Source organism: Lepus europaeus, chromosome 11 (genome assembly GCF_033115175.1).
Source record: "Lepus europaeus isolate LE1 chromosome 11, mLepTim1.pri, whole genome shotgun sequence".
NCBI lineage: Eukaryota > Metazoa > Chordata > Mammalia > Lagomorpha > Leporidae > Lepus > Lepus europaeus.
In genome coordinates, this window is record NC_084837.1 from 86,208,023 (window position 1) to 86,226,151 (window position 18,129).

The 18,129-nt window shown below is 45.9% G+C and overlaps 1 protein-coding gene and 1 pseudogene across 1 annotated transcript in view; one reads left to right on the forward strand and one right to left on the reverse strand.

The window, feature by feature from the left end:
* The first annotated feature begins 3,463 nt into the window (after nt 1-3,463).
* The window catches only part of TRIP4 (thyroid hormone receptor interactor 4), a 67,531-nt gene continuing 52,865 nt past the window's right edge, over nt 3,464-18,129 (forward strand). The window contains exons 1-3 of the mRNA XM_062206114.1: nt 3,464-3,620; nt 7,185-7,354; nt 9,373-9,506. Of these exons, the coding sequence (XP_062062098.1) occupies nt 3,520-3,620; nt 7,185-7,354; nt 9,373-9,506 (405 nt within the window). The 5' untranslated portion in view covers nt 3,464-3,519. The remainder of the gene's footprint in view (nt 3,621-7,184; nt 7,355-9,372; nt 9,507-18,129) is intronic.
* On the reverse strand, nt 11,070-11,895 carry LOC133769591 (nucleophosmin-like; annotated as a pseudogene).

The following is an 18,129-nucleotide window of genomic DNA, read 5'->3' on the forward strand; positions in this document are numbered from 1 at the left end:
TCTTCTACTGCTTTCCCAGGCCATAGCAGAGAGCAGCCAGAACCTGAACCAGAGTCCATATGGGATGCTAGCACTGCAGGCAGCAGCCTTACTGGCTAGGCCACATGCTGGCCCCATTGTGTTTGTTTTTCTTTGTATGTTTGTTTTTTTAATCCTACAGATGGTGATGAAAGATATGTTACAGAAAAGTAAAAAGCAGTGATGCCCAGTAAAAATTATTAAAAATAAAAAAAAAAGACTTATTTTAAAAGAGTTACAGGGTGCGGGTGATGGTGGTGATGGTGTTGAAATCAATCTTCCATCTACACTCCACAAATGGCCACAACAGCTGGGTCTGGGCCAAGCTGAAGCCAGGAGCCAAGAGCTTCTTCCAAATCTCCCAAGCACTTGGGCCATCCTTTGAAGCTTTCCCAGACACAATAGCAGGGAGCTGGATTGGAAGTGAACCATTGCCCAGATGGGATGCCAGCACCGCAGGTGACAGCTTAACCTGTTATGCCACAACGCTGGTCCCCGTAAAAATTCTTAATTGAAATGTTGGCTTTTGTTTTCCTTTAGAATTAAATAGCAGTTATATGGTTTGAGCCTCAAAATTTTTAAGGCCTAGGGCATTAAGAAAAATTGTAGGGACCAGCGCTGTGGCGCAGCAGGTTAAAGCCCTGGTCTGAAGTGCAGGCATCCCATATGGGTGCCAGTTCTAGTTCCAGCTGCTCCTCTTCTGATCCAACTCTGCTGTGGCCTGGGAAAGCAGTATAAGATGACTCAAGTCCTTGGGCCCTGCACCCGCCTGGGAGACCCGGAAGAGACTCCTGGCTCCTGGCTTCGGATGGTCGCAGCTGCAGCTGTTGCGGCCCCCTGGGGAGTAAACCAGTTGATGGAAGACCTCTATCTCTGTCTCTACCTGTGTTACTCTGTTTTTCAAATAAATAAAATAATTTTTAAAAATTAAAAAAGGAGCATTGTACAGAAATTAACAGCCATATTGGTCTAGAAACGTTAAACTTAATTTTTTTTTTCCATTTGGACAGGGGTAACGCACTGAATTAAATATGTAAGGTCTTATCTATGTGGGTTTGATTACAGAACTAATAAAGTATTCTCTAAATAAAAAAAAAAATTTAAGGCCGGCGCCGTGGCTCAACAGGCTAATCCTCCGCCTTGCGGCGCCGGCACACCGGGTTCTAGTCCTGGTCGGGGCACTGATCCTGTCCCGGTTGCCCCTCTTCCAGGCCAGCTCTCTGCTGTGGCCAGGGAGTGCAGTGGAGGATGGCCCAAGTCCTTGGGCCCTGCACCCCATGGGAGACCAGGAGAAACACCTGGCTCCTGCCATCGGAACAGCGCGGTGCGCCGGCTGCAGCGCGCTACCACGGCGGCCATTGGAGGGTGAACCAACGGCAAAAGGAAGACCTTTCTCTCTGTCTCTCTCTCACTGTCCACTCTGCCTGTCAAAAAAATAAATAAATAAATAAAAATTTAAAAAAAAGAAAAGCTGTAGTAGGTATGAATGAGATTTCCACCTAAACTTATACCAAAAGATAACTTGGCTTTTTTTTTTTTCTCTTAAGATTAACTTAATTATTTGAAAGGCAGAATTACAGAGAGAAAGGGAAAGACAGATCTTCCATCTACTGGTTCACTCATCAAATAGCTGTAACGGCTAGAGCTGGACCAATCCAAAGCCAGGAGCTGGACTGGGGATTTGAAGTGAAGCACCCCTGGATTGGAAGGACTCCAGTCCCCAGCTGCTCCACTTCTAATCCAGGGTCCTAATGCACCTAGGAAGAAGTGAAGGATGACCCGAGTGCTTGGGCCCCTGCCCCCATGTGGGAGACCAGGAAGACGCTCCCAGCTCCTCACTTCAGCCTGTGGCAGCCCCGGTGGTTGCAGCCATTTGGGGAATGAAGCAGCAGATGGAAGATAGCTCTCTCGCTCTCTCTGTAACTCTGCCCATCAAACAAATAAATACATCTTTAAAAAAAAAATGCTAGCTGGCGCCGCGGCTCACTAGGCTAATCCTCCGCCTTGCGGCGCCGGCACACCGGGTTCTAGTCCCGGTGGGGCACCGATCCTGTCCCGGTTGCCCCTCTTCCAGGCCAGCTCTCTGCTGTGGCCAGGGAGTGCAGTGGAGGATGGCCCAAGTGCTTGGGCCCTGCACCCCATGGGAGACCAGGAGAAGCACCTGGCTCCTGCCATCGGATCAGCGCGGTGCGCCGGCCGCAGCACGCCAACCGCGGCGGCCATTGGAGGGTGAACCAACGGCAAAAGGAAGACCTTTCTCTCTGTCTCTCTCTCTCACTGTCCACTCTGCCTGTCAAAAAAAAAAAAAATGCTTTTTTTTTTTTTTTTTTTTACAGGCAGAGTGGATAGTGAGGGAGAGAGATAGAGAGAAAGGTCTTCCTTTTTGCCATTGGTTCACCCTCCAATGGCCGCTGCAGCCGGCGCATTGTGCTGATCCGAAGCCAAGAGCCAGGTGCTTTTCCTGGCCTCCCATGTGGGTGCATTTTTTTTTTTTTTTAGATATACTTATTTGTTTGACAGTCACAGGAACAAAGAGAGAGGGAGAGACACAGAGAGATTTTTCATCTGCTGGTTCACTCCCAAATAGCCATTATTATAGCCAAGGGGTGAGCCAGGCTGAAGCCAGGAACCAGGAACACCAATTCTGGTCTCCTACTTGCACGGCAGGGACCCAAGTACTTGGGCCATCTTCCACTGTTTTCTCAGGCCCAGTAGCAGGGAGCTGGATCCAAAGTGGAGCAGCCTGACTCAAACCAGCACTCAGATTTGGGATGTTGGTATCGCAAATGGCAGCTTAACCTGCTGCACCACAACACTGTCCCCTATGGTGCAAAATATTTAAAAGAAATAGTCTCTGTCTTCATGCAGTTAATATTTTATTACTGGACCAAACAGGTACAGAAACAGGTAAGTTATTTTGATACATAATACTAAATATAGCTGATTTTTGTGAAGGAGCAAAACTTGTACTATTAATGAATACAATGAACTTTATCAAGTACTTTGCTTAAAAAGGTTATGATATTATACATTTTCAAATTAATGATAACAAAGACAATCCAAGCTCAATGTCAATCAATACATTTATATGATTTGGATTATGCTTACAAGCTCTGAATTAAATGGACAGAAAAACCAGCGTAGACCCAAAACGTGGTCCCTAACTTTTCGGAATATTGCACTTTTAAATTTTTTTAAGCTGTCGTTTTTTATCGGCATTTGAGCCGACGGCTCAGCAGAACCGCCGGCGGCCCTCCTCGGGTCCCCCCCGTAACGATGCAGGAGAATCCGGCGCGGACGGGGCCCGGTGCGAGCGTAGGGCGCCCAGGCGGGAAGACGCCGCCGGCGGCACAGGTGGGCGGGCCCTGCCCCGGAGGCGGCGCGGCGGGCGGGGCTGCGCAGGCTGGCGGAACCCGCGTGAGCTCGGTCGCTGTTGCGAAGGGAACCGGTCCGGCGCAGGACGCAGGGCTTCCCCAGCCCAGCTGGTTCCGGCTGGGGAAGATGGCGGTGGCTGGGGCGGTTGCCGGAGAGCCGCTGGTCCGCTGGTGCACCCAGCAGCTGCGGAAAACTTTCGGCTTGGATGTCAGCGAGGAAATCATGCAGTGAGAAACGGTTGGGGTCCGAGGCGGGAAGGAGGTCTGGGGTGTGCACTGGCTGAGCGAATGGGGAAGCGGGAAGGACTGAAAAGTTGATGGAAGAGAGGAAATTGTTTTAGCAGGTCGGGGGTTGGTGGGGAGGAGCGCTCCTGTCGACCTGTGGGCGCCGAATCCTGGCCTCCACCTTTATAATTTGGTTTCTCGGATAGGATGTCAGGCGCCACCATTTGCCAGTGGGCCCCACTATACACTGGGAAAACGCCAAACCCATAATAATTAGACCTGTAAGCTTGTCCCGGGAGCTAGTTCCTTATGGATTCTGGAGACAAGAGGCAAGTGGAGCTGTCTTTCCGGAAATCCTTTACTCTGAACCTTTCGGTTCGCGCGGTCTGAGTCGTGTCAAAGAGGACGTGGAATTTAAACGGCGGGTGGCGTGGTCCAATGCAGGTAGCTCGTGCCTCGGGAGTCCCAGCTGCTACTCTCCGTTGCCATTTACGGGTGTTGTAAGCTTGGGCAACTCAGTCTCCCTCTCTGTATCTGTAAAATTAGTAACTACAGAGATTTACCTTGAATGTTTTGAGGTTACTGTGAAACGGAGATGGTAAACCTGACAGTTTCTGCCTCCCTTGGATGAACGTTCGCTGGTGCTGCTCCCGCATGCCAGGTGCTGGGACAACTCCGATGGTCAGGACAGTTGGGTTCTGCTTCTTTAGTAAGTGCTGAGGAGAGGGGAGTGGAAGGTGTTGTGGATGCATGGAAGAAAGGGCCTCCTTAAGGTTGGAGAAGCTGGGAAGATTGACCGGAAAGGACGGCTTTCCCCTGAGAACTAAGAATAGGGAAGAGTGGAGGTGAAGTGTTCGAGTCAGGGGGGAACACTTCCACAACAAGGGGGTTCTATCAGGGAGCCTTTCAGCTGTTTCTTACTATTCCTTGTTTATTGCTGCTGAAACTTACATTGCAATGTTAGGAATTTTGTAGGAAGTAAAGAGAGTTTCGAAGTGGGGCAAAAGATACTTGTTGACAAAGAGAGCGTTAAGAGAGCCTATTTTAAAGGATTTTTTTTTTGAACCCAGGAACAGACTAAAAAAAACCATCCAAATTATATGGTTTGGCTTTACCCTTGTTTGAAGGCAAAATCAGGCTTAAATAGTTTTCACGCTTTTTTTAATTTGGTAATGTTAGCAAATGGAATAATGAGATTTTTACAACAGAACAGAACAATGACTTTTGTGAATATAAGCAAATGCAAAGTTATCATATTTAATATAAAATCACTTGGTATATATAAAGATTGAGGCCATTTTTGGTGACTCAACAGTGTGAAATAGGGTAGGCATGAACCTCATAGATGTATTCTCCATCTCAGAATCCAGTTAGCTTTTGCTTGATTACACAGTGTCAAGAAAATTCTGACTCTTCTACATCGTGGTTGAACAGCTCATTTTGGAGACTCAGGTTTTCCTCAGGCTTATCCACACCATTTGAAAGTGGAGTGATAAGAAATTTGTTTTAAAGTTGAAGCACCCAAGTCTGGGTAAACACTTGCTGTCGTCTTTAATCATAAATACAAATTAGGTGAGAAGGATTCAGAATTTATAACAAGCACCAGAGCCACCAATAGTATCGTATTCCTTGCACCACTTACTAGGTGTTCACTAGTTATTGCACAACAGGCTGTTCTACCAAGATGAAAGCAATGACTGTGCCTTGCCCAGCATTTAATTGAGAATGACTCAGGGTGCTAACTTGAACAATTTTGTGAGTGACCTGAATTTAAAAAAGAGTACAGATATATTAACTTCCTAATCAGTCACATATTTATAAGATATTAAGATGTGTACACAAGACTTAGCAAACTAAAATTTGCCCCACAGTTTGTGTTAATTCTGTTTTGTTAAGATTTGGTATAAAACATTTTGGATGAACTTGTTCTTTATTATACTGTTAAACAGTTAAAATGATATTTATTCAAAATATTTCTAGAAATCTTTGTACTTAACTGGTGGTTTGAAAACTCCAGGGTTAAGGTTAAATGATCTCTTGACATCCCTTAGAGTTGTGAGTTTTTTAGAACAGTTCACACTAGGGGGATTGGGGCTGGCATTGTGGTATAAAGGATTAAGCTGCCCCTTGCAATGCTTGCTTCCTCTGTGGGTGCTGGTTGGACACCCTCCTGCTCCACTTCCAAAGCAGCTCCCTGGTGATATAATTCCAGGCTCCTGGCTTTGACCTGGCACAGCCCTGCCATTGCAACTGTTTGGAGAATGAACCAGTGGATGGAAGATCTTTCTCCTTCCTTCTCTCTCTGTCCTTTCTCTGTGGGAGAGCCAGAAGAAGCTCCTGGCTCCTATCTTTGGATTGGCTCAGCTCTGGCCATTGTGGCTATTTGGGGAGTGAATCAGCAGATGGAAGACTTCTCTGTCTCTCTCTGTTTCTGCCTCTGCCTCTCTGTAACTCTGCTTTTCAAATAAATAAATAAATCTTTTTTAAAAGAATGTTTTTTACATTTTATTATTTTTTATTTTATTTTATTATTATTATTTTTTTTGACAGGCAGAGTGGACAGTGAGAGAAAGACAGAGAGAAAGGTCTTCCTTTGCCGTTGGTTCACCCTCCAATGGCCACCGCGGCTGGCGCACTGCGGCCGGTGCACTGCGCTGATCCAAAGGCAGGAGCCAGGTGCTTCTCCTGGTCTCCCATGGGGTGTAAGGCCCAAGCACTTGGGCCATCCTCCACTGCAGTCCCAGGACATAGCAGAGAGCTGGCCTGGAAGAGGCGCAACCGGGACAGAATCCGGCGCCCCAACCGGGACTAGAACCTGGTGTGGCGGCACCGCTAGGCAGAGGATTAGCCTGTTGAGCCACGGCGCTGACCCTAAAATTTATTTTTATTTGAAAGGCAAAGTAGAAGAGAGATTTTCCATCCACTGGTTCACTCCTGAAATGCCTGCTGGGGCCAGTTCAGGCCAAAACCAGGAGCCTGGAACTCTATCCAGGTCTCCCTCTTGTGTGGCAGGGATCCAAGTACTTAGGCCATTACCTGTTGTGTGCATTAACCAGGTACCAGGCACGGTGACAGGGCACTCAGGTGTCCCAGGCTGTGTCTTAACTGCTGTGCCAAATGCCCTCCACAGTTTTTAATAATGTTGAATCATTAACTAATTAGGTTGTAGTGTATTTTATATCTTTTGCAAAAATAAGAGAAAATTTAGATGTTTCAATATAGAGATTAAGTGATTCATATTGTTTCCAGTAACATATTATGACTGCAGATGTGCAGTTATAGAAAATTTTCTTGTGTTAAAGTCAGCCCCACAATCTTTCAGAAGACTGATTAGATTCCAGACATACAGAGAAACAGTTAATGGCTAAATACATACGAAGAATAGATTTTTTACTACTTGAGATGGAGGCTTTGCCCTAATCAAATTTATGTCCCTGGCATCTAGCATAGTACTTAGCTCTCTAATAGATTGATGCATTAATTTTACTACCTTGGTCTCTATTGTGATTATTGAAAATGTACTATACACTAGTCTTGTTTCAGCAACTTGTATCTTTGTCTCCTGAGGTATGTTTTGTCAATTGAGAGTGCCGAAGAGATTCGAGAATATGTTACTGATCTACTCCAGGGAAATGAGGGCCCAAAGGGTCAGTTCATAGAAGAACTTATAACAAAATGGCAGAAGAATGATCAGGAGCTGGTTTCTGATCCTATGCAGCAGTCTTTCAAAAAAGATGGTAAGTTAATGTAATTAAATAAAGGTTGAAATATTACTGGTAAATGAGCAGATTTAAAGGACTTGTTTTCTACCATCTGTATTTTTTTTAAAAGATTTATTTATTTATTTGAAAGTCAGAATACACAGAGAGAAGGAGAGGCAGAGAGACAGAGGTCTTCCATCCGCTGGTTCACTCCCCAATTGGCCACAATGGCTGGAGTTGCACCGATCTAAAGACAGGAGCCAGGAGCTTCCTCCAGTTCTTCCCATGTGGGTGCAGGGGCCCAAGGTCTTGGGCCATCTTCTACTGCTTTCCCAGGCCATAGCAGAGAGCTGGATGGGAAGTGTAGCAGCCGGGTCTTGAACCAGTGCCCATATGGGATGCCGGCACTGCAGGCAGCTACTTTACCCACTATGCCACAGCGCCAGCCCCCATCCTGTATTTGTTTACAGCTAACTTAAGCATAATTGTGTATACATATTTTCAGTTCAACTTTGTCTCATCTTTAATGAATATTATTCTAATTTAGACTTTTTCAGCTTGGAAAATATCATCAAATACCTGTTTGCAAACACAAATGTAGCTTCAGAAGAAATGTAGGCTATTCATTCTTGGATTAAAGAAATATTCAATTATGTATACACCTGATTGAAAATAAGATGTTGGCCGGCGCCGTGGCTCAACAGGCTAATCCTCCGCCTTGCGGCGACGGCACACCGGGTTCTAGTCCCGGTCAGGGCACCTATCCTGTCCCGGTTGCCCCTCTTCCAGGCCAGCTCTCTGCTGTGGCCAGGGAGTGCAGTGGAGGATGGCCCAAGTGCTTGGGCTCTGCACCCCATGGGAGACCAGGAGAAGCACCTGGCTCCTGCCATCGGAACAGCGCGGTGCGCCGGCCGCAGGGCGCCTACCGCGGCGGCCATTGGAGGGTGAACCAACGGCAAAAGGAAGACCTTTCTCTCTGTCTCTCTCTCACTGTCCACTCTGCCTGTCAAAAATTAAAAAAAAAAAAATAAGATGTTGACAAATTATAGTAGAAAAAGCAATTAAAAGTGACTAAACAATATAAAAGATGAACACTGAGTTAAATGATCCATGTCCATTATTATTGTTATATAATCTAAAATATCAGATTTTAATTTAGCTTCTTAATCACAGCCAGTAGTATTTAGTTGACTTCTTTATCATTGACTATCATCTTTTTTTTTAATTTAAGATTTTAAAATTTATTTTGGAGAAGTTACAGAGAGAGGAGAGGCAGAGAGATCTTTCATTTGCTGGTTCACTTCGTAGATGGCTGCGGTGGTCAGGCTGGACCAATCCAAAACGAGGGGCCAGAAACTTCATCCAGGTTTCTCATATGGGAGGCAGGGGCCCAAATAGTTGGGCTATCTTCCACTGCTTTTCCTAGGCCATTAGCAGGGATCTAGTTCGAAAGTAGAGCAGCCAGAACATGAACCATTGCCCACGTAAGATGCCAGCATTGCAGGCGATGGCTTTACCTACTACACCACAACGTTGGCCCCGAGTCTCAAAAATGATGGTTTAAATTTAATTATGACATGAGAAGAAAAAGATAATTAATTAAAAATCTGCCTAATTTTTTTTTTATTTGATAGGTGGAGTTATAGACAGTGAGAGAGAGAGACAGAGAGAAACGTCTTCCTTCCGTTGGTTCACCCCCCCAAATGGCCACTACGGCCGGCGCTGCGCCTATCCGAAGCCAGGAGCCAGGTGCTTCTCCTGGTCTCCCATGCAGGTGCAGGAGCCCAAGCACTTGGGCCATCCTCCACTGCCCTCCCGGTCCACAGCAGAGAGCTGGATTGGAAAAGGAGCAACCGGGACTAGAACCGGCACCCATATGGGATGCCGGTGCTGCAGGTGGAGGATTAACGAAGTGAGCCATGGCGCTGGCCCCCAAAATCTACCTAATTTCATATCATGACTCTAAATATTAAACGTAGTCTTCTGTTATTAGCTAAAGAAGTTCACAAGTGAATCGTGCTATTAATCTATGTGTGTACTTTTGTTCTTTAAAGAAATACTGGATGGTCAAAAATCAGGAGACCAGTTAAAGCGCAGTCGGCGGAAAGGAAGAAACAAACAGGAAGTTCCTGCGTTTGCTGAGCCTGACACAACTGTAGAGGTCAAAACACCTTTTGATTTGGCCAAGGTAAGTACTTATGGAATCAAACTCTTTCTAGCTTATGGAAAAGGGAAAATGACTAATATATTTCAGAGAGCAAAATGTACAAATAATAATAATAATAGGAAGAAGAAGAATAATAAGAATAATCCAAAAGTTGTACTTTATTTAATTAATTAATTAATTAATTTTTTTGGACAGGCAGAGTGGACAGTGAGAGAGAGAGAGAGAGACAGAGAGAAAGGTCTTCCTTTTTGCCGTTGGTTTACCCTCCAATGGCCGCTGTGGCCGGCGCATCGTGCTGATCCAAAGCCAGGAGCTTCTCCTGGCTCCCATGCGGGTGCAGGGCCCAAAGACTTGGGCCATCCTCCACTGCCTTCCTGGGCCATAGCAGAGAGCTGGCCTGGAAGAGGGGCAACCGGGATAGAATCCGGCGCCCCAACCGCCCCAACTGGGTCCAGCAGCAACGGTGTGCTGGCGCCGCAAGGTGGAGGATTAACCTGTTAAGCCACGGTTCCGGCCCAAAGGTTGTACTTTAGAAATTTATATTTATTAAATAAGTTTTCTATGAAAAAAATCCATGAAAAAAAAATTAGTGTAAATGACAATTCTTCAACACAAGCATGGATTCTAGGGAAAGAAAGTGATAATGATAACTTACTGCTTTCTGTATGGTAGATTGTTTTTGTCAGCCTGCGTAGATAAGTATTAGAAGGGGATCTTTGCTTAGAGATGAGATTGAGAGAGAAATAAGATGGAAAATATTTAATGAAGTGCTCCAGGTTTCAACTCCAATCTTTTTTGTGTGGGTTTATACTCAAAGAATGTACAATTTACCTGTTTGTTATGGCTTTTCTTATTTTGAATCTGCTTCCTTCTCCGCTACCACCACTATCATCTTCATTCAGCTTTTTCACATTCTCTTTTTTTTCTACTTTATTCAAATACTGAGTTTATTTCACATGTATATTTGTCCCTACCATTTCCACGTCTGACCACTGCTACTACTGTGTCCTATCATAACATTTCATACGTACTTAAAACCAAGCAAAGGGTGGAGTTCCTTCTTTAAAAACTAAACAGGCATTTTGGATAACACGTTCTTGGCAATGGAACCTGGACAACATTTATCAAACACAGTAGGGGAAGTTCTCACTCTGCATTATAAAAAGGACAGCCAGATATCAACTGTTACAGAAATGAAATAAGACAGAACTGTTTTTATTTATTTATTTTGACAGGCAGAGTGGACAGAGAGAGAAAGAGACAGAGAGAAAGGTCTTCCTTTTATCGTTGGTTCACCCTCCAATGGCCGCTGCAGCCGGCACGCTGCAGCCAGCTCACCGCGCTGATCCAAAGCCAGGGGCCAGGTGCTTTTCCCTGTCTCCCATGCGGGTGCAGGGCCCAAGGACTTGGGCCATCCTCCACTGCACTCTCGGGCCACAGCAGAGAGCTGGACTGGAAGAGGGGCAACCGGGACAGAGTCTGGTGCCCTGACCGGGACTAGAACCCGGTGTGCCTGTGCCGTAGGCGGAGGATTAGCCTATGGAGCTACGGCGCTGGCCTTAACGAACTGTTTAAACTATTTTTTTAAAGATCTTGAATAGCCTCCTGGTCAGTCATCCGGAATCAATTCTTAACATAATTGATGAGTTTGGCTCCCACTTTGGGAAGAGAACCACCTTTTTCTATACTTGCTTGCATTTTTGCTTTAATGTCTTCTATAGAACTAGATCCTTTGGGTGTTTTAGGAGTTTTCCTGTTTTTTGAAGGATTCTTGACCTTTTGATCTTGGTGTTGATGGCTTTGAGTCTTTCCCATTCTGGTTTGATTTCTGTGCATTTTTGGCTGGGGTATCTCGTATAGATTTCTTCACTGGAGCTTTTTCTTCAGTTTCCTCCTCATCATCTTCATCGTCGTCGTCGTCATCTTCATCATCTTCTTCAGCAGCAAGCTTTACTTTTTCCTGTGGTACCTTGCTGCCACCTCCGGGGCAGATCGTTTTCTAGATATACTTAATAGCTTCACATCCTCTTCCTCTTCATCTTCTGACTCTGCATCTTCCTCCATAGCTACTAAGTGCTCTCCGCTAACATGCACAGGCCCTGAACCATACTTCAACCTTAATACCGCAGGTGGTGTTATTTCAAAGCCCCCAAGGGAAACCGTTGGCTGTACAGACATTTTCAAAGTTGCCAGTGTGACTTTAATTGGGCTGCCTTCGTAATTCATTGCCTCTGCTTCAACAATGTGCAGTTCATCCTTTGCACCAGCGCCTAAACTGACCGTTCTTAAAGATAACTGGTGCTCATTTTCATCATTGTCCACTTTAAAGTGATAATCTTTGTCAGCCTTTAGTTCACAACCAAAAAGATAGTTCTGGGGCCTCAGGGGGCTCATGTCCATGTCCATCGAATCTTCCCAAACGTGGAGGGACGAACTTGGGTGAGAGAGAAAGTGGACGGAGATTAGATGCCCACTGCTGCAAAGAACAGCCATGCAGGACGGAATCACGCTAGGGCACATTCTCTTTTGACTCTTACAATGGCCCTTTAGGATAACCAAACATATTTATAAGCATGGCAATTTGATAAACTACATTTCCCAAAAGAAGAGAATAGTTAATAGCTAAGATGTAAGAGTAGTGACTCAAAAATTCTGAGTGTAATCACCGTATAAAAAACATGTTTGCAAAATAATGTTATGTTACAGAAAAAGAAAAAAATGGAGACTGGCATTGTGGGGCCAGCTTAAATTGCAGGTTAAATTGCTGATTGCAATGCCCAGCATCCTATATCTGATTGAACTCCCTGCTTGTGCATCTGAGAACGTGGTAGAAGATGACCAAAGTACTTGGGTCTCTGACACCCATGTGGGAGACCCAGATAGACTTCCAGGCTCCTGATTTCAGCCTGACCCAGCCCTGACTGTTGTAGCCAACTAGGGAATTGAACCAGTTGTCAGACTGATTGGGGTGTTGAGGCATGCAGGGCTAGGAACTGAAAGAACACTTGTGGAGCTGTAGGCAGATGGGACATTCTTTATTTAGGCAGCAGCAACAGCAGCAGCATAGGTGACCAGAACCCAGCAGCAGCAGTCCACAAAAGCTGGCTCTTTCGGACGGGGTTACACGATAGTGGCCATTAGCTAAGGAGTTACCCAACAGAAAATCTGACCCACTCACTGACAGAAAATGTATCTATCACTGGGAACTTCCCGGTTGCCATGGAGGCATAGGTAAGAGAGCATAGCAGGATGAAGTCTTAACACTATTAGTTAATCTATTTACCTGGATTTCCTTACAGTTTCAGCACCAGTGGATGAAAGATCCCTCTCTCTCTTTCTCTTTTTCTCTCTCAATCTGTTTCTTTCCCTTTCAAATAAGATAAATAAATATATAAATAGTTCGCAAAAAATATATACTTTAAATCATAGAGATGTTTTCTATATAATTTTCAAAGATTTTATAAATAGCCGGTGCGTGGCTCACTTGGTTATCCTCCACCTGCGGCGCCAGCATCCCTTATGGGCACCAGTTCTAGTCCCGGCTGCTCCACTTCCGATCCAGCTCTCTGCTATGGCCTGGGAAAGCAGTGGAGGATGGCCCAAGTCCTTGGGCCCTTGCACTCACATGGCAGACCCAGAAGAAGCTCCTGGCTCCTGGCTTCAGATCGGCGCAGCTCTGGCCATTGTGGCCAATTGGGGAGAGAACCAGCAGATAGAAGACCTTTCTTTCTCTCTCTCTGCCTCTCACTGTTTAACTCTATCTGTCAAATAAAAAAAAAATTTTTTTATAAATAAAATACCCAATGGTGATAAACTTACATTAAAATAAAAATGTCATTAGCGCTGGCATTGTAGTGCAGCTTCTCCACTTCCAATTCAGCTCCTTGCTCTGTGCCTGGGAAAGCAGCAGAAGATGGTCCAAGTACTTGGGTTCCTGCCACCCATGTGGGAGACACAAATGGAGTTCTTAGCTCCTGGCTTCAGCCTGGCCCAGCTCTAGCCATTGCAGCCATTTGGGGAGTGAACCAACAGATGGAAGATTCTCTCGTTCTCTCTCTTTCTCTCTTTTGGTCTATGTGTGTATGTGTCTTTCTCTCCTACTGTCTCTGTCACTCTGCTTTTCAAATAAATAAAATGTTTAAAAAAAAAAAAAAAACTAAGCTGCTGCTTGTGATGCCAGCATCCTGTATCAGAGCAGCAATTTGGGTCCCAGCTGCTCCACATCTGATCTAGCTCCCTGCTAATGTGCTTTGGAAGGCAGCAGAAGTTGGGTTATGTACTTGGGTCCCTGCCACCCATATCGAAGACTCAGATGGAACAGATGGAATTCTAAGCTCCTGGCTTCACCGTTGCCTAGCTCTGGCCATTGAGGTCATTTGGTGAGTGAACCAGTGGATGGAAGAACTCTAGGAAGTAGTCAGGAGTAAGAAGAAACTATTATGTTCTATACAATGTTATGTACAGTTTTGAAAAATTGACATGACCTGATGTTCTGGTATAGAAGAAAGATTATTTGATGTAATATCATGCAACTAATAAAATAGTTCTCCAGGAGTGATTAAGATAATAAAGTAATTTGGCTTAGTGATTAAGATGTCCAAATCTGTAGGCTGGCGCCGCGACTCACTATGCTAATCCTCTGCCTTGCGGCGCCGGCACACTAGGTTCTAGTTCCGGTCGGGGCACCGGATTCTGTCCCGGTTGCTCCTCTTCCAGGCCATCTCTCTTCTGTGGCCCGGGAGTGCAGTGGAGGATGGCCCAAGTGCTTGGGCCCTGCACCCCATGGGAGACCAGGAGAAGCACCTGGCTCCTGCCATTGGATCAGCGCGGTGCGCCGGCCGCAGCATGCCGGCCGTGGCGGCCATTGGAGGGTGAACCAACGGCAAAAAGGAAGACCTTTCTCTCTGTCTCTGTCTCTCACTGTCCACTCTGCCTGTCAAAAAATAAAATAAAAAAAAAAATTAAAAAAAAAAAAAGATGTCCAAATCATTCATTGAGTGCCTGTAGTTGATACCCGCTTCTAGCTACTTCTTGCTAATGCAGACCCTTAGAGGCAGTGGTGATGACTCAAGTGATTGGGTTCCTGCCACTGTTACGGGAGAACTGGGTTGAATTCTGGGCTCCTGGCTTTGGCTTTAGGTGGGGGCTTTTGCAGGCACTTGGGGAATGAACCAGTGGATGGAAACTCTTTCTCCATTACTCTGCCTTTCAAATATAAGAGTAAAGAGAAAAGATACACAATTTGATAAGGTTTTGGGGGTACATTTCTATTAAAAAAACAAAAACAAAAACATGGGCTGGTGCTGTGGCTTAGTGGGTAAAGCCACAGCCTGCAGCGCTGACATCCCATATGAGCACCAATTCAAGTCCTGGCTGCTCCACTTCCAATCCAGCTCTCTGCTATGGCCTGGGAAAGCAGTAGAAGATGGCCCAAGTCCTTAGGCCCCTGCACCTGTGTGGGAAACCCTGGAAGAAGCTCTTGGCTCCTGGCTTCCGATCAGCGCAGCTCCAGCCGTTGCAGTCAACTGGGGAGTGAACCAGTAGATGGAAGACCTCTCTCTCTCTGTAAATCTGACTTTCAAATAAATAAATAAATAAAGCTTTTAAAAAAAAAACCAACAATGTAGAACTTATGAGGTGAAGTCAGAATTCTACTTGTTTTCTATACCTAGTGATAGTCAATTCCCTGCAGAAGTTATGCCTGAGATACTTCTGGTTGTCACAGAATGAGGGGAGAAGTCACTCTTGGCCATTGGGTAGAGCCATGGCTGCTGCTAAACACAGCTGCTGTGCACAGGCCAGCCTGCCTTACCACAAGGGATTGGTAATGTCTGTAGTAAGAAGGTTTCAAGGCTGTAGTTTCCAGTCCTGGTACCCTGTAGGTGACTTGTCATGATTTTGTTGTGAATCTTAGTAGTCTATTTTCTTTTGAAAGATGTATTTTATTTATTTGAAAGACAGAGTTACAGAGTGAGGTAGAGACAGAGAGAGAGGTCTTCCATCTGCTGGTTCACTCCCCAGATGGCCGCTACAGCCGGAGCTGCGCCGATCCAAAGCCAGGAGCCAGGAGCTTCTTCCGGGTCTCCCACATGGGTACAGGGACACAAGCGCTTGAGCCATCCTCCACTGCTTTTCTTTTTTCTTTATTTTATTTTCTTTATTTATTTTTGACAGGCAGAGTGGACAGTGAGAGAGAGACAGAGAGAAAGGTCTTCCTCTGCCTTTGGTTCACCCTCCAATGGCCGCCGCAGCCAGTGCGCTGCGGCCGGTGCACTGCGCTGATCTGAAGCCAGGAGCCAGGTGCTTCTCCTGGTCTCCCATGGGGTGCAGGGCCCAAGGACTTGGGCCGTCCTCCACTGCACTCCTGGGCCACAGCAGAGAGCTGGCCTGGAAGAGGGCCTGTGGCACCAGCCCCTCCACTGCTTTTCCAGGTGCTTAGCAGGGAGCTAGATCAGGTGGGGAGCAGCTGGGACTCAAACCAGCACCCATATGGAATGACTTAACCATATCACCAGCCCCTGGATTTTATTCTAAGCACAATGAGAAGGAAGTGGATAGAGGATCTCCCCTCCCCTCCCCTCCCCTTCCCCTGTCCCTGTCTCCCTCTCTCATTATCACTCTGCCTTTCAAATAAATAAATCTTTTTTTTTAAAAAGATGGGTGGGCATTGTGGCACAGCAAGTTATGCTGCTGCTTATGACATCCACATTCCATATCAGAGTGCCTTCAAGTCCCGGCTGCTCCACTTCCCATCCTGCTTGGGTAATGCGCCTGGGAAGCAGCAGTGATGGCCCAAGTACTTGGGTTCCTGCCACCCATGTGGGAGACTGAGATGGTGATCGTGGCTCCTGGCTTCAGCCTGGCCTAGCCCTGGCTGTTGTGGGCATTTCTAGAGTGAAGCAATGGAAGATTTTTTTCTCCATCCCTCCCTCCCTCTCACCCTCTCCCTCTCTGTTACTCTGCCCTTCAAATAAATAAGTAAATCTATCTACCTGCCTATCTGTCTGTCTATATTTAAAAAGAGACCTCATCAAAGCATGACCCTCAATCCTTCAAGTATCTTAATGTAACTTGGTCCTTTTTTTTTTTTTTTTTAAATTTGACAGGCAGAGTGGACAGTGAGAGAGAGAGACAGAGAGAAAGGTCTTCCTTTTATCGTTGGTTCACCCTCCAATGGCCGCCGCGGCCGGCGCACTGCAGCCGGCACACTGCGCTGATCCAATGGCAGGAGCCAGGTGCTTCTCCTGGTCTCCCATGGGGTGCAGGGCCCAAGTACTTGGGCCATCCTCCATTGCACTCCCTGGCCACAGCAGAGAGCTGGCCTGGAAGAGGGGCAACCGGGACAGAATCCAGCTCCCCGACCGGGACTAGAACCCGGTGTGCCGTCGCCGCTAGGCGGAGGATTAGCCTATTGAGCCGCAGCGCCGGCCAACTTGGTCCTTTTTTTAAATAAATAGTTAATTTATTTGAAAAAGGGAGGGAGGGAGAAAAAGATCCTGTGTCTGCTGGTTTATACCCCCAGATTGCCACAACAGCTTGGATGGGGTCAGCCTGAAGTCAAGAGCCAGGAAGAGCCAGGAATTCCATCCTGGTTTCCCAAGTTCCTTGCAATGTGTCATTTGGATATCTTTTTTTTTATGAAGTTCTTATTTAGGTCTTTTGTCCATTTTCCTAGTGTGTTATCATTTTTTATTGATACTTGGTTGAGTAAATTTCTTACTGATTTTTCTTATTTATTGTCCATATTTACAAATCTGTGAGTATGATCTGTTTCTAGAGGCATTCTAGGTTCTTAAAATCTCCAATTTAAGTTTGTTCTATATATGGAATCTCAAAAAGTACATGGAAAATATACATTATAAAAAAAACTGCATGGATGTCAATTCTTTATTTATTTATTTATTTTTGACAGGCAGAGTGGACAGCGAGAGAGAGAGACAGAGAGAAAGGTCTTCCTTTGCCGTTGGTTCACTCTCCAATGGCTGCTGCGGCTGGAGCGCTGTGGCCGGCGCACCATGCTGGTCCAATAGCAGGAGCCAGGTGCTTATCCTGGTCTCCCGGATGTCAATTCTTTGTGGCAAAATAAGCTTCTCTTTTAATTTCACATTCTACTAACTTTTTTGAGTCTTACTGTAAACAGCTTTGACTGCTATATTTACCTTTTATTTTTATTTTTTATTTATTTTTTGACAAGCAGAATTAGACAGTGAGAGAGAAAGAGACAGAGAAAGGTCTTCCTTTTTCCGTTGGTTCACCCCCCAAGTGGCCGCTATGGCCGGCGTGCTGCTGCCAGCACGCTGCGCTGATCCAAAGCCAGGAACCAGGTGCTTCCTCCTGGTCTCCCATGGGGTGTAGGGCCCAGGGACCTGGGCCATCCTCCACTGCACTCCCAGGCCACAGCAGAAAGCTGGCCTGGAAGAGGAGCAGCCGGGACAGAATCCGGCGCCCCAACTGGGACTAGAACCTGGGGTGCCGACAGTGCAGGCAGAGGATTAGCCTAGTGAGCCGCGGCGCCGGCCTGTATTTACCTTTAACCAGCCTTAGTAAGGACTGAGAGCTACTAGCAGAAAAAGCAAAGCAATTAATGAACTAGTTTCCCTAGAGTATAACCTTTCCTTTAAACCCTTGATTTTAAGCAGTCTGT